Raw genomic sequence first — 16,455 nt, 5'->3', positions numbered from 1 at the left:
AGGATGACAGGTGATAACCCACGATGCAATGGATGACTTTCACATCGTTAATGTCTGACCAAGCTCTAAGTGCTCCACAGCAGCTGCTTCAGCTGTCTTTAAGGGCCATTGGCCCAAATTATTCTCATCTGTCCATTCTGTGGGGGAAGTCTGCACATACTGAGATAGACATCCCCTAACTCACTGAGGAGCTTGAGACCTGCCAGTTACTCTCAACCTTGTTTAGTCTGTCTGCTGAAATGCTTTTTACCATGGTGTGGCCACTGTGCATGCTACAGCTTCTTGGAGCCACAGCTGAGAGTTAGGTGAAAGGTGGACACCAAAGATACCCTGAAAAGGGCTCAGCAAGTCTTCACATAAGAGATGCTAGTCCTCCCTGAACATTCCATGCACCCCAAAAGCTGTAAGCTTTGAAAAGCTTAAAGTGCTTAAAATATGAGTTATGACTATTTCTGTATGTGTGTGTGGGGGGGTGTCTTGTTCCACATTTTCAAAATGTAAATTGAGAACAAGACTCATAATTAACATAACAGTAAAAAATGATAATAGTAATAGCTATTCTGATTTGACCTAGAATAAAAAATCAGTCTGGGGAAGAAGTAGGCTGGGTCACCTGGCTAGTTTTCCCCAGAGATTTCTTGATTTGGGAGGATTACTGAGATAAGATTGACATGATAGATTATTAGTATGGACTATTGTGAATGTGATGTCACTGACTAGGTGCCTTTAAGTACAAGGATACTTACTACATGCAGATCTCAGTCTATTAGCTCTTCTGAAAATGCATGTTTTGACACCAGCTAGATGATCCAGACCTAAAGATAATGCTCTACTTTATACTGTGCAATTAATTTAGTTTCTCCCACGGTGAGAGGTTTGAAGTCTGCCATTTCTCCATTTGGATTTCCTAAGTGTTTTCTATTTCCTTTACTCCAGAGAGAAATATTTTAAAATTATTTTATCTTTCTACAAAATGAATTTATATCTAAACGTGTCACAGTCTATTTAGGGAGCCTTCTTTATTTGGGGGGAAATCTTCACAGTAATGGTACCCATCTTGTAAAAATTCCCATTGCTTTCAAAGTTGGTAACAGGGTAATAATTATCTTCATCATGGAAATTCATATTTCTATAATGCTCTTATAAGTATGACTGGGTCGATGCAAAGGTTGGCGGGCTCTTTTTATTTTATTGCTCTTAGAATTTTTGAATGTTATTTACAAACAATCACATATTGATAGCAGAGTATTAGTATGGTATAATGCTATTCTTATAAAACATGTTTTATTTTTTTAAACCTTTGCATATATTTGGACCATGGATACCATCTTAGAACTCTTTGCAAGTGGATGGTCACTTTTTATTTTGCTTATTCAAATGAAATTTCTACCAAGCAGATGGGAAGTTTATCTTCAGAAGGTGAATAGATCAGCTATTACATTTAACACAGCCTTCCAACAAAAAGAAAACGCATTTACTCCCTGGCTTAATCCATGCCTTCTGTCACACTCTAGGAAATCTCAACCTCCCCCCCTCCCCACACACACACATGCTGACCTCCTTTTCCCAACAAGAAAACTTTTTATAGTTCATTTCACACATATAGGGCAGTCTCTTTAATTGCCTTTACCAAATAACATCCCTTTTTCCTTTATACAGTCTAAGACTCATCTTCTTAATGAGGTTTTCACTGATTTTGCAGAACACAGTCCAGAAAAACCATTAAGTCCTGTATGGCTAAAGCACCCACCTCCTTAATTCCCACTTAATAATAAGTAATTCATTCCTTTCCAGTAACAAAAACAGCCCACCCTCCATCTTAGAGTATGTGTTCCAATAGCTATTCTAGTACTGGTAACATAGTTGTATTGGTTCATGGTGTGAAACCACTGTCAAATCCAGGTGTTCCTTAGGATCACTAGAATCAGGTTCCAAACAATTGAATTAACTCCTTATGTTTTATATGTGCAGGTGTATGTATGACCAGATACAGGATTCATCATATCATATAGTCCAAATCTCTCATTTTTCCACATGTGGGAACTAATGCCAAAGAGTTGTAGCGACAATCTGGCTAGTAGCTACTGTGGCTGTGAAAGACCAACAGTAACCAGAACACAGAAGGCTGCTAACACAGGTTCTTTTGATCTGCTTTACTCAGGAAGTAACTTTATGAGGTTAACAATCTCAGTTTAATCAAATATACAAATATCATTCACTTAGTTCAGGAGGAAAAGCTAGCAACCTGACCTTCAGAGCAAATACAAACAAATTACAAACGTACATTATAAACAGACCAAATGCAAACCTACATCTGGGTTAGGAAAGTCGTGGGGGCAGTTACAATGGCTTGCCCAGAGTCACGTGCCACTCTTCCAGTGAGTGAGAGCCCCCAAACAAAACATCTGGGTTTCTTCAAAGCCAGAGGGCTCTTAACTATGGCTGCCCAGAATCTCCCCATCAACACTCCTCCATGAGTGAGCCCCAAAAGTCAAACACCAACCTTGGATCTCATATACCTGTCTCAGGGCCCTGGGGCACTTGATTACCTCAGTGCTGAGAAGTACTCAAAGAACAGTGAAAAGTCCCATTTAGGGTACGGGAAAGCTAATCCCTAGTCCCACCATATACAAATCAATGACTCCTCATTGTCTTATTGCTGAGAAACATTCCAAGCCAAGATCCCACTTTATTGGCCCCATTCAAACAAAGGCCAGAATCCTTAAAGGCACTGAAGAGAAGAGTAGCAAACAGTTCCACCTTAATTACTGTTACAAGAGGTGAAAGAAACTTCAATTTCACAAGCATTTTGGATGCACTTATAGTGTAATAAGTAATGGGTGAGAGGCTGTGGATGCAAAGACAAAAAAAATCGCTCCTATCTTCAAGAACCTTATAGTCAACTGAAGGGAAATGACATGTATATAGGGCAATATTATCTTTTTATATGATTCAGACTTATGACTTCATTAGGGTAAGGGGAAAGGAATAAACATTTATTAAATGCCTACTATGTGTTAGGCACTGGGCTAAATGCTTTACAAATACTACCTCATTCAATCTTCACAACAACCCTGAGAGGCAGGTGCTATTATGATCCCCATTTTATAGCTGAAGAAACTCAGGAAGGCAGAGGTTAAGTGACTTGCCCAGGGTCACACAGCCCATAAGTATCTGAGGGTAGTTTTGAGCTCAAGTCTCCCTGATTCTAAGGTTAGCGCTCTATCCATTTACCTGCCTCATTAGTTTAGGGAACTTGCACTGAGGAAGCTCCTTCTACTAATTCTGATCAGCAAGTATTCTGCAATGTACAGTCTCAAAATGATGGAATTTGAGATATGAATGAGTTCTGTGGCCATCCAGTTCATTCCATACGTGAAAGGCATCCTCATTGAAACATACCCTCGACTTGTTTAGCCTCTGCCTGAAGATCTTCAAAACGGGAGAATCCATCTCTTCATGAGTCATTTGACTTTGGAACATCAATCCTAAACTGACCTCTCTGTGACTTCTAACCACTGTTCCTGGTTCTGCCTACTCAGGACAAACAGAGCAAGTCTACCTCCATATAACTGCCTGTGTTGGTAATCAAAAATGGGCTCCTTAGCACTTAGTCAACAAGTGCCTTTGAATAGTTTGGCCTTTTTCCCTGAACTAACGGAATGCTGTTTGTATGTTGGATTGGAGTAAGCTTGTCGGCCCCTTCACCTTGCTTCCCTTGCTTAAGCAGATCGAAAGAACCTGTGTTTTCCCGGTCAACCCCTTCACCTTGCTTAAGCAGATCAAAAGAACCTGTGCTTTTCCTGGCGTACTTTACACCCCCACAGAAGCCGAATGGTTAAAAACAGCTTCCGTTGGAGCCAGAGGCTGCTACAGCTACAGCCACAGCCGAAGCTGAAGCAGGAGCTGCTGGTAGCAGAGCTGACCTACGTGAGGATTGCTGAACAAGGACTTGAGGCCAGTGGGTAATCTTTTTACCATAGAGAGGAAGCATGTATATGATTTTGCTTTATACTATCATGCTTCTCTGTGGCCTCCTGGTTACTCTTGTGAGGTGGACTTATTGGGCCTGGAAGCTTTTGATCAAAATATGAAAATGGGGATGGTGGTTTGTGGGTTGGTTACTGTGGAGCCTAAATATATGCTTTGATTCTTCTGCCTCCTACTTTGAAGATTCCTTATATCTCGCAGTTCCGAACCTTTCAGACATATATATGATCCTCTTTGAAATTAAAAACTGTGCCCTCCTAATACACTGCCCTTCATATGCCTGAAGATAGTTGTCAAGGCACCAAGGCTTCCCTTCTCCAGTCTAAGCATTTCTAGTCCCTTCAACCAACATGTACATGTCTTGGCCTCAAGACCCTTCACCATCTTAGATGCCCTTGCCTGCATACTGTCCTAAAATATGGTGTCCAGAACCAAAGTGACTGGCACCCAGAGTGCTAGCTGCCCATCACCCAACTTTATGTCATCTTCAAAATTGATGATCATATCACCTTTGTCGTCATCCAAATGACTAATGAAAATGTTAAACAGCACAGGGCCAACTACAGTACCTGGGGTATTTCACTGAAGATGTCCTGCCAAGTAAACATGGAACCATTAAGAACTACTAACCCTCAGTCTTATGAGTATTGCCTGGAGACACTGAGAAGTTAAGTGATTTATGAGGTTTAGGTTCAATGATCTAGCATGTGACAGAAGTGAAACTGCGAAACCTGATCTTCAGAAAGATCTTCCTGAATCTGAGGATGACTCTCTATTTTTAAAACACGCACACATGTAGTATGTATGTATGTACACATGTATATATGTATGCATATGTATTATATATATAAACATACATTAACACCCCCCACCCCCCATGACAGTTGAGTTGGTGGAAGGAGGGCGGAGGAAGTGGAGGAAGTGGTGAGAACAAGTAAGCTTCTAGGGAAGGGCTGAGCCAGGGCTATAAACCCCAGGGCCTTTCTCCAAGCTTGGGAGGCAACACTTTAAAAATATCCATCAGAGTTTCAAAAGAAGCAAAAATAATTCTCAGTACTTTGCTTCTTTCAGCCAAAGACTTTCAGTGTGGAAGGATGATGAATTTCTCTACTGACCATATTCATCCCTTCACAACCTGGTGAAGGATGTAATAAAAGTATTACATTACATCCCCATTTTAGAGATGGGGAAAAATGAGGCTCAGAGAATGTCAGTGGTTTGCCTACCTACCTTGGAGCTTCCTGTTCCCAAAGGAATAGATAAGATAGGGGAAGTCATTTTAGCATAACTTTTCACATTAAGTAATGTATTTTTTAAAAATTGTTAATCTATGCAGCAGGGAAAAGAATAACCCTATTTGAAATCCAGCACCTTGGGACCCTTCCCATCCTTCCTGAAGGCTCTTTTCCCCTCAATTTTCTCTTTTTTACCCTGTTCTACTATTTTCTCTTCCCCCTTTTCCCCAAATATACTGAAGATGCAATATCTACCTCATAAAGCTTTTCAGAAATAGCTAGAAAGCAAGAGGATCTCTGTTGTGAATCATTTCACTTACTCATTCTCTATACAGCAGTCAATGCACATTGAATGCTTATAAACTTCAAGAAATGGAGTGTTAGCTATAAGTTAAAGTTAAGACCTAAGTATTTTTTAATGACAACAAAAATAATGATAATAACTGATGTTTACATAGCTCTTTGATGTCTGTTAGGATATTTTCATACATTATATCACTTTAGCCTCAACAATTCTGTGACATGAAGATAACGGTTATTATCATTCCCATTTTAAAGATGTGGAAATTGAGGCCCATTTAAGAGGCATGGTGTATCAGACTACTAGTTTTGGAGTCTGGAAGACATTACTAACTATGTGAATCATCAGCAAGTCATTAGCCTCTGTTTGCTTCAGTTTCTTCAACTGTAAAATGGAGATATTAATAATACTCACCTCCCTGCAGAACTTACAGTGATATATAAATGGACCAACTAGCATTTGTAAGTGGCTATTATGTACCCTAAAATTATATTCCTGACCTAACCTCTTTGCAGAACTTTTCTTGTGGTTCATTGCTACAAAATTTTCTGCTGGGAGAGAGTTTTCCTTAGCTGGACTACTAGCAGGTTTTCATGATGTCTTGGCTATCTAGCTATATAGATTATTTAGGTAGAAATGACAGGACTTGGCAACTGATTGGTTATGTGGAGGTGAGAGAGAGTAGAGGTCAAAGACTTCAGTTTCAAGCCCAGATCACTTGAAAGATGATGCCAGCTATTATTATCACAATTGAATGACTAATAAATAATTATATAGCTAATAAGTACCATAGGTGATATTTGAAAACAATTCTTCCTGATTGCAAGTCCAGCACCTACCTACTAAACCAAACCTTTTCATATGGCATAAATGTCTGTTGTGACTTGTTCAGAGGCACAAATTGAGAGCCCCGCATCAATACAAATTGACCACAATGCTAACCAGTAAATTAATCATTTAGATGAGAGGTCAAATATAAAATGTAAAGTCTATTCCAAATATTCCTGCTGAAATGTTAAAAAGTGATTATCTCACTGTCTTAATTTTTTTATTCCTCCATATGAGGAAACAGTTCCTCTATATGTAAGGCAGCATAGAATAGTATGCAGAAAACCAGCCTTGGAATGTTGAACACTAGGATTCAAATCTTGTCTTCAACACATACAATTTGTGTAATCCTTGGCAAACTATTTAAGATCTCAATATCTCAGGCAACTCTCTAAGATGATGAGATACAGATGATTTGATGATTTGCACGAGTGACGGTCAGTTCTACATCAGGAATACCTCATCTTGATGGAATCCCAAGTCTGGACCAACATCATCACTATCCCATCCCAAAGGAGGAAATGAGCTAAAAACAGGACAGCTTTTAAATCTTTTGACCTTCATAAGGTGTTTTATTTTCCTGGGAAAAAACTCAACATAATAAGATGATAGATGACAAAATAGGGCATGAACATTATTTGTTTAATTGAGAAGTGCTTAGCCTCTCCTAGCCATGTGCTTTTCCAAGAGGTACAAATTAATTTGCATGAGTAGAACTCACTCTAGTGGAAGACTTCTTAATCTTTTCTGGGTCATGGAGCATTTTGGCAGTCTGGTAAAACATGCATCAATCCTTCTCAGAATAATGTCTTCATATGCATAAAATAAAATATGTAGGATTCCAAAGGAAGTCAATTTCACTTGAAATACATCATTAAATGAAAATGAAAAAAAATTAGAAAACAAATTCATGGAGCTGAGGTTAAGAATTGTGGTTGCTGCTTTGTTGTCAGAAGTGAATGCAATAAATATGGAACCTGGGAGTCATGGGCATTACTGGAGTCTGGAAAGTGTTCACACAAAAAGGCCAATGGTCTCTGCAAATTTGTTAACAAAGGCCTTTGAGGAAATAACACTTTCTCGGTGACAAACATGAATAATATGAGATAATAACCATCTAATCTGGTTATGGTCACTGTTTGAGCTCAAAATATTTTTATAGACAATATAGACTTTATAGATGAAATTCTCTTAATTCTTCTTGGAAGCTTTTTAAGAACCTATTCTCCATTTTTCAGAGTATTTTATCAGTGAACTGATCGCAGAAGACCTCTTGGTAAAATCAGGGACAAAAGCCTAGACCAGGGGTGGGGAACCTGTGGCCCTGAGGTCACATGTGGCCCTCTAGGTCCTCAAGTGTGGCCCTTTGACTGAATCCAAACTTCACAGAACAAATCCCCTTGATAAAAGAATTTGTTCTGTAAAACTTGAACTCTGTCAAAAGGCCATAAACAAGGACCCTGAAGGCCAAATATGGCCTCAAGGCTGCAGGTTTCCCACCCCTGGTTAGACCCACTGGGCTAGGGTATTGAGAAGAAGGACACTTTGTTCTCCCTAACATCCTCTGTGATACTTCATTGAGACATAATGCTTACCTTAAGTTGTTGAAGTTTTTGCGAGTAGAGGGTGAGTTTAGTCAGGCCCAACATACTACGCAGACTTCAAATATATATCCAGGTGAAGACTATTTTCCAATGACCAACCTACCTAAGTTTATACAGGCTGCTATATCTACATATATAGGCTGTTCACCGGTAAATGATGATTTTCTTTTCTAACTTTTTTTTGCCATAACAACTGATGAAGACTAGAGGGGTTGTAGTTTGCCTCAGTGGAGTAATTGTCTGCAGTAATGAAATCACAAGTCTTTCAAAGTTATAAAAAAGAGCATTCATTCATATTTAATTTTTTTTAGAGGAAAAATATTGCTGGCATCTACATTTTCTTACAGAAACCCCATTAACATCACAAAGTGGTGTGCTGGTATGTTTAACAACTGGCTCTCACAAAATGCTTGGAAGTTTAATCTGCATTATTAAAATTTTCTCTATCTCTTCCTTAAGTCTTCCAGAGGTCTTTACAACACAGTTTGGGGGACACTGGTTTAGAACAACATAGTGAGTCTTACCTGCCTTACAGAAAAATTAAAATCAGCATGGGGCAGATGTTAGATAGGTGAGAAAAAAATAGGGATAAGTGGCTACTCACAAACAAACATACCAGGATGACCCAATGAAGTTTTTAATAAAGAGTATAACAAACAGACAATTCAACTGTTGAACAGATCACAGGCCTCAGTGGAAACTGAAGTCTAGAAAAGTTAGAAACCTGCCCAAAGTCACACAAAAAGCAAGCAGCCAAGCTAGGATCTGAACCTTGGCTCCCTGACTCCAAATCCTGTCTCCTACATTATATGAAAATTGTGTTTCACCTAATATGAAAATGATTTCTTTTTTAAAAATTTTTTTAGACTTTTTAGTTTACAACACTTGGTTCCACAAGTTTTTGAGTTCCAAATTTTCTTCCCCTTCCTCCCCTCCCCTGTCCCCCATTCCCCCCCAAGATAGCATGGAATCCAATATATGTTCTACATATACCTTCTCATTAAATTTATTTACACAATAGTCAAGTTGTAAAGAAGAATTATAACCAATAGAATGAATCATGAGAAAGAAGAAAACAAAACCAAAAAAGAAGAGAAAAAAAGAGGGAGCAAATAGTTTGCCTCAATCTGCTTTCAGACTCTATAATTCTTTCTTTGGATGTTGATAGCTCTTTCCATTATGAGTCCTTTGGAGCTCTCTTTGAGCCCTGTATTGCTGAGAAGAGCCAAGTCTATCAGAGTTAGTCATCACAGAAGCAATGTATCTGTGGTTCTGTACAATGTTCTCCTGGTTCTGCTCCCTTCACTCAGAAACATATCATGTAGATATTTATGAAAATGATTTCTAAGAGGAATTTCCTACAATGGTTAATCTGATAGAGTTAAAAGATGGTATAATATTCTTATATTATAAGTTATATTTTATGTTGTAAATAATATAACTTAAAAGAGGCAGGATATATAACTTCTGGTCCTCCTTTCTATTACTAGCTGGGTGACAAGACAAGTCACAATTTCTCACAATTTCATTTTCTCATTAGTGAAGTGGGGACTGTATATATTCAAATACTTTATTTGATGAGATATGGTATAGAGCAGTGTTTCCCAAATTAATTTGACCATATATTTAGGATTTGAAATAAATTATAGAAACCAGAAAGTGGCCCATGTCATAAGCAAGGGAGCTATTGAAGTCTCTTAGAAGTGAATTTTTATAAACTTCAGAGTCTTAGCATGTTACATGACCATGGAGGCCTTATATAAAAGCCATCCAGACATTCACCTGTGCAGTAAGCAATTAGGTAGCTATTCAAAATCCTGGATTTTTTTTTAAAGAATAGTCAAGTTCATATTAGAGTACTATCAAAGAATACACTTTAGAATTTTCCAAAAGAGCTACAAATATCCAATGTCTTCTTATCATTCGTCACTTTCCCAAACCCCTTTCCATGTCCATGGAAAGGACAGATGTGGTAAAGTTTAAGCAACAGTCATGTTTTGATTTTGGTGTCATTTCCATATTTCAGCAATCAAAAGGTTGTTCTCCTCTTGTGGTTCCTGGTTCTAATGCTGGTCTTTGAAAGCTCTTTAGTAATGTTCTATTGAATATGACTACTTCATGTACAACACTAGAAAATGTTAAATACTCCTGAAAGTAGAAAAATGAAGCCAGAAAACCCAAGAAATCCTAGTTCATATAAAACCAATAAAACCTTGATCACTTCAACAGAAAAACGAAACAAGAAGTCCCAGAAGAAAACTAATATTTTTACTGAAAAAAGACAATGATTGAATTTCACCTTGAAGGTTCATTTAAAATTTAGAGCTGGTTGGGGCATTTCCTTTTTCCTTTTGCCAAGGCTGATTCATGCCTACCCTGCAGGATTGCTGAGAAATATGTCAGGCAAAGGCCACAGAAAGAACATTTAAACACTTCTTTCATTAAAGGAGTAATCTTTCTTAATCACTGAAAATGCTGACTGGAGGCAAAAAAAGCAAAAGATCCCAAAACTGGAGGATAAGGGAGCATGAGATGGAGAGCTAAACGTATCCACTGACATCATTAGGTTCAATAATGGGAGATGGGAAAAAAGTGAAGATCTTTGGCCTTCCTCCATACTACCTTCACTATAAGGTAGAAAGTAGCAAGGTCCAGATTCAAACCAAGGTCTTTTGACTCTGAAACCATCATAGACACACACACACACACACACACACACACACACTCCCCACACCCACACCCCCACACCCCTCCCCCACCATGGAACCCTTACTAAAGCCTATAGAGAATTTCTTTCATTTGGTCTTTTGTTTTTTATGAAACAACCTGATAATTTGATAAATGACAACGATGCCTCTTGGATGAAATTCTATAAAAAGATGAGGCCATTTTAAAAAAAATTATTTTGCAGACATTCAATATTTTAGCAAAACATTCAAAGAAGAAATATAAATCAATATACACACTTGATTTTTCATAGCCTTTGGAGTGTTTGATGAAAAACTTTTTTAAGATTGCCATCATTAAGACCATTATTCAAGGGAACTACTTTCCCCATTTTAAGATTTCTTTGTAGCTGCTACATTAAAGGAGGGGAGAAAGTTTTGCAAGTGTGAAAATAGCAGCAGTACCTGTCTAATTGTTGAAACTCAAATTCCTATGATTAATATCCAACAATGTTATGTAAATGTGAATTCTAAAGGTGAAAGTCAAAACGTTAACAGTAAATTAAAAGAATTTACATAAAAATTAGACATTTTCTTCATTTACAATAAGTGTCACTTTCAGAAAACATAATTTTTCACTCACCAACGTTGAGTTTTGTGATGCATCAGCCAGATCCCCTGAGATCTCAGGTGTCCTTGTGCTGTTTGGGATTCTGTGAGGGTTACGAGCTATTGCTTCACACCAGCCCAACATTTTCTCCTTCCACTTATCCCTTTTCAATTTCTGAAATTCTGAAAATAATTTACATTCCCTCAATCAGGTTAATTTATATTTGTGGCATGGTTTCAAATGCATATCTTGGAAACAGACCATATATTATATAATTCAAGCTACATCTGGGACTAATATCAAACACAGAAATATAGGAGAGAAGAATTGGCTAGTTAACAATTTTATTTTAAATTGTCCCTGGTGATATTCTGGTTTAGAGAAAATCCTTGCACTAAGCTTTTAAGAGTCAGTTTTTAGGGATTAGTATATTACAGGAAGTGGCATTGTTTTTAAGAGGTAAGGATAGAGTTGCTGAAATGCATATATACTTCCATGATGTCTCCAATCTGGAACAACATTTCTGTTATATGTCCTACAGATGCAGAGCAAACTGAACACAGGGAAGTAATAAAGATTAATCCTTCCAGCAATGGAATCATTATGCACCTTTTTAAAGACCTGTCAGATAAGAGCAGGATTTTCAGGGCATCATGGAGCCAAATTGTCATACAATGTCCATTATCCATAAAGGAATAATGGATGTCAGCCTCCTAATATGACAACAGTATGAAGCACACAGCTTTCAGCTTTATGTAAGTTGCCACTGTTTGGATTTTCCTATATTCTCAAAAAAAAATCCAAAACCCAGCCATCTATAGTGATTGCTAATGCAATATAGGAAACATTCTCTTGCTTATAAAGTTTTACAGCAGACTTTTCTATTTCAGCACATCCAGTAATTTGAAATGGTATATTGCAGGTCTTTAGTTAACTGCATTACACTGCCAATTAAATATCAAAAATAATGTGGAGTAATTATTTTTCACAGCATCCAAAGCAATTAGCAATCTGGAGGTTTATAACATTTGAGGGATTCAAAATAGCCCATTTCATAGCATTATGAAAGGTAACATAAAGAAAGGTTGCGCTAACAGATTGATGAGTTATTGCTCTAAATGACAAAACAGTCTAGTTAAATGGATCTGAACAATGTAAATAGGGAAATGATAAAAAAAATCTTTCATGAAAAACAAGGCTGAGACTCTCAAAGGCATTTTATGGATGGATTACTTATGAGGGCAGACAGACAAATATAGGTGACAGTCATGGCAGAAGTGGGGGGATAGGGGAGGAAATCTGAACAACCAGTTATAAGAATAAGCCTTTTTAGGCATCCAATTCATAATAAGTATACCTTCCCACAAAGATGTTGCTTAAGATTTCATGTAAAATTCTTATCTAAGTAATATGAAATCAGCACACCCAACTCATTTGCAGCGCAGAAAGTAAAAATTTCAGCCTTCTCTGAGCAGAATATCTGAGTTACTCATCAGTTTTTAATTATGTTTCCTGAAATATGCTCAGAGTAAATGAAAATACATATCTTTATTAAAAACCAAGGAATGAAATGAGACATGTGATCCAAATAGCCCAATTGAATGTCAATAAATATTCCTTTAACTGGCTGGTTCCTTTCTCTTTTTGAGATTTGGGAGACTTATATTAAAGAAGGGTTTCTTCATTATTTGTGTCCTGAAAAATAGAAAAGATAATAGTCCTTATAATTAGGTTAGAGTGTAAACATCTTTAAAGAAGGGTCTCTGTCATATTTCTCTGTGTATCTCTAGTGCCTTGCACATAGTAGGTACTAAGTACATGTTTGCCAAATTAAACGAAAAGATAGCATTTTCAGAAGCAATAAAGACTGCCTCAGATTATCCTATCATCAACTACTTCATATTCTATCTCTGAGGTCTATGCAAGATTACCAATAAGAAGAGTTTTATTGCTCTAGATACTAATTTGTGATATGATCTTTCTTCTCTTGGGAATATAGAGGTGATAACTTTCATTTCTTACTTGAGCAAGACTGAGGACAAATAATCTATAATGAACATTATGAGAATCTCTCATTTACCCTAGGAAGCATGGACAGTGATCTTTGTATATGCTGCCTTATTGATCATCCTCTTTTGGACACTCCAGTTAATCAATGTCTTTCTGCAAAAAGTAGTATCCAGAAATGAGCACAATACTCTAGAGATAGTGTGAACACTCCAGACATAGTGAAGACAATGGGATTATCATCTCCTTCATCCTTTACCTGAGGTATCAAAGCTGAGGCCAATACAAGGGCAAAATTGCCCATTATAACCAGGACCATATTAAAATGTAATTGGGAAATGTTTAACAAAATAAATAAAAATACAATATAACAGATAATATCCATTTGTGGCTAAGTCAACATGAGACCTACAAAGATCTGCTTTAATTTGAATTTGACATTACTGCTTCAAACTAAACCCCCTCAATGCAGTCCAAGACTGCCTTAGCTTTGTTGGTCATCATGTCATATTGTTGGTTCATATTGAGCAGAAGTTTCCTGATGTTTTCTGTCCTTCTACAACACCTGCCAACTAGCTCTGCTTCCCCTGTTTTAGGAAGACAGCACAACAGAGGGAAAGATCCCTTACTCTTGTGTTGGAAAATTTCAGGTTCTTAGTTCAAATTCCTACCTCTGGTACTTATCTGTGTGATGTTGGCAAGCCATTTAAGATCTCTTGGATTCACCTATAAAATGAGAGGGTTGAACTAGATGACCTTTGTGGTTCCTTTCCAGTTCTATATCTATGATATTATATTTGGTTTTGTCTTCCTCCATCAGAATATATTTTTCTTGTGGTTTAGGACTATTTCATCTTTATACCTGTAGAGTATAGTGCTTTAAACACAGTAGAAGTTGAATAAACACTTACTGATTGACTTGTTCTTAGACGGATAAAGTGTTTCTGTGTGTGTGTGTGTGTGTGTTTTGTATGTGTACTTGGGAGGTGGGGTGGAAGCTAAGTGTATGTTTACATTTGAGTTTCTTTTAACATGGCCTAACATTCCAGCTCCTAGCTTTAGACTATTTTAAAACGTAACCATCTCAGCTATTCCTCTTTCTAAGCTACTGACAAAATATTGAAAGAGCAAAAGCCAAGCTTAGGTCCTTAGTACTTTATTGCCACTGTATGAAAAAGCTTACTTGCCTTGAGAAACCTTCCTGTAGTCAAGACTGACGTATTAATGGCTACTCTTTGGACCTGGCCATTCACCAGTTCTGACTCCTTTTATCTAAAATGTACCACCATCTAAGCCTACATCTCCCCATTTTGTCCACAAGAAAAGCACATCGAAGCATTTGTCACATGCTTTACTCCAAACTAGTTTAATTATATGGATAGCAATGTCTTCATGTAGCACTCTAGTAATTCTCTCAACAAAGAAAATTGGGCTATTCTGTCATAGCCTCTTTTTGATGAAGTCACACTTTCTGATGATCATTTCCTTTTCTAGACTTCCATTAACAATTCTTTTAATAGAATTTTGCCAGGAATCAAAATCAAATTCATTAGCCTGTATTTCACAGACTGTTATATTTTCTTCCATCCTTTAAAAATCTGAACATTTGTCTTTTTCTCATCCTATAGTATTGCTTTGTTCTCTACAATCTTTCAAAATACACTGACAGTGAGTGGCTCAGTTATTACATCTGTAATTGTTTTAGTCCCTTGTAGTATCTACAGGTTATTAGACAATTAAGCTACTACTGTAGTTTAATATAATGAAGTTTGTCTGGGTATAGTGATGAGATAAACAAAGATAGCAAGATCTTGTCTTACTGTCACTCTACTTGGGTTTCAACTTCAAATTAACCATTTTGGTTGTAAGCTTTTCCATCATTCAAAGGCAATTATTCATGGCAGAAAATAAACAGAATCAAATTAAGAATTAATTATTCTATCATCTCTCCATCAGCCTTTACTGTTATCTAATTTACCTTGGATGATGGTTCTATTTCATTTTTTTGCTCAATTTCCCCCCAATATACCTAGGAAAATCCCTTTCTGTCATCCTTCATTTTCCTCATTAGTCTCAATTCATTTTGTGTTTTAGCTTTCCTGACATAATTCTTAAAGACTACTAGATCATACTGTCATAACCATCATTCATTACTTGCTTTTGCTTCAATCTTCCGATCATGCCATTTAAAAATCTAAGTTGTTAAGTGACCTTTTTGTTCTTCTGTATTGGTCTTTTTCAGAAAACACACTTGCCTACTCTCTTCATTAGGCTTATTTTTGTGTCTTCAAAATTTTATCCCAGAAAGTTTCCCCTCACTCCTGAGATGACTTTCCTTGGAAAATTGTAATATAGCATTATTGGGGGAGGGTAAAGGTAGTATAGTCAGAGGAAGGAGAAGAAGAAGGCGAGATTGTCACTTCACTCTTTGAGTTCCTTTGGGTAGTAGGTTGTCTTGTCCTCAGGCTTTCCATCATAATTATTGAATTCCTTAAGCATCTTATCCATTCTCATACAACAACCTGACTTTCTCTCTCATGTAAAAGAAGAATTCTTCCTACTAGAATTATTTTATGCTACAAGAGAGGTAAGGGAGAGAGATAGTGTGGCTGATCAGAAAAAATAGAAGAGTCTCTCTAATTTAGATCACTAAGTCTCTGTGGAGTAGCCCCCTTCTCAAAGGTCTCACAGGTTTTCTCATCATAGTCTTGTATGTAGTCATTTACAATAGTCAGGAGGATAGATAAATTATGAACATTTGTAATTAACCCTAAGGAATATAAAATTGTCAGTATCATTTGTAATTTATCAGGGTAGGAAAATGGTCTTTAAACATTAATGTTAATTACTATCTAACCACTGAACCAAACTAATATGCAGCATTGAGAGGCAGTAATGAGCATCTTACACAATGATCACAGGAAACTGAGATTTAACTAAACTTAATTTTTAATATGCTACTTCAAGCAGCTGTCTAATTTAATAAACAGAAATGTAACACATTCTCAGAGCTCCAAACCAAGTTTATTTTAAAACTAGAAAAAAATGTATAGGATATCTCTTTCATAGGGGATAAAATTAAATTTTAAATCATACCCCATGAAATTTGAAAATTGAAATATACCAGAAGCAAGAATTATACAAATGACAATCACTGGGCTAGCCTTTGTTCACTTAATCTTCTTTAAGGATAGAACTCATTTTTTTTTGATTC

General features: G+C 36.9%; 1 protein-coding gene across 1 annotated transcript in view; it reads right to left on the bottom strand.

Annotated features, from left to right (window-relative positions):
- The window catches only part of MARCHF1 (membrane associated ring-CH-type finger 1), a 635,844-nt gene that overhangs the window by 412,090 nt on the left and 207,299 nt on the right, over positions 1 to 16,455 (bottom strand). The window contains exon 2 of the mRNA XM_036762957.1: positions 11,268 to 11,416. Within this exon, the coding sequence (XP_036618852.1) occupies positions 11,268 to 11,378 (111 nt within the window). The 5' untranslated portion in view covers positions 11,379 to 11,416. The remainder of the gene's footprint in view (positions 1 to 11,267; positions 11,417 to 16,455) is intronic.

The sequence above is a fragment of the Trichosurus vulpecula genome, chromosome 6 (genome assembly GCF_011100635.1).
Source record: "Trichosurus vulpecula isolate mTriVul1 chromosome 6, mTriVul1.pri, whole genome shotgun sequence".
NCBI lineage: Eukaryota > Metazoa > Chordata > Mammalia > Diprotodontia > Phalangeridae > Trichosurus > Trichosurus vulpecula.
The sequence above is the reverse complement of the archived record's forward strand: the minus strand, read 5'-3'. Positions and strand labels throughout refer to the sequence as shown.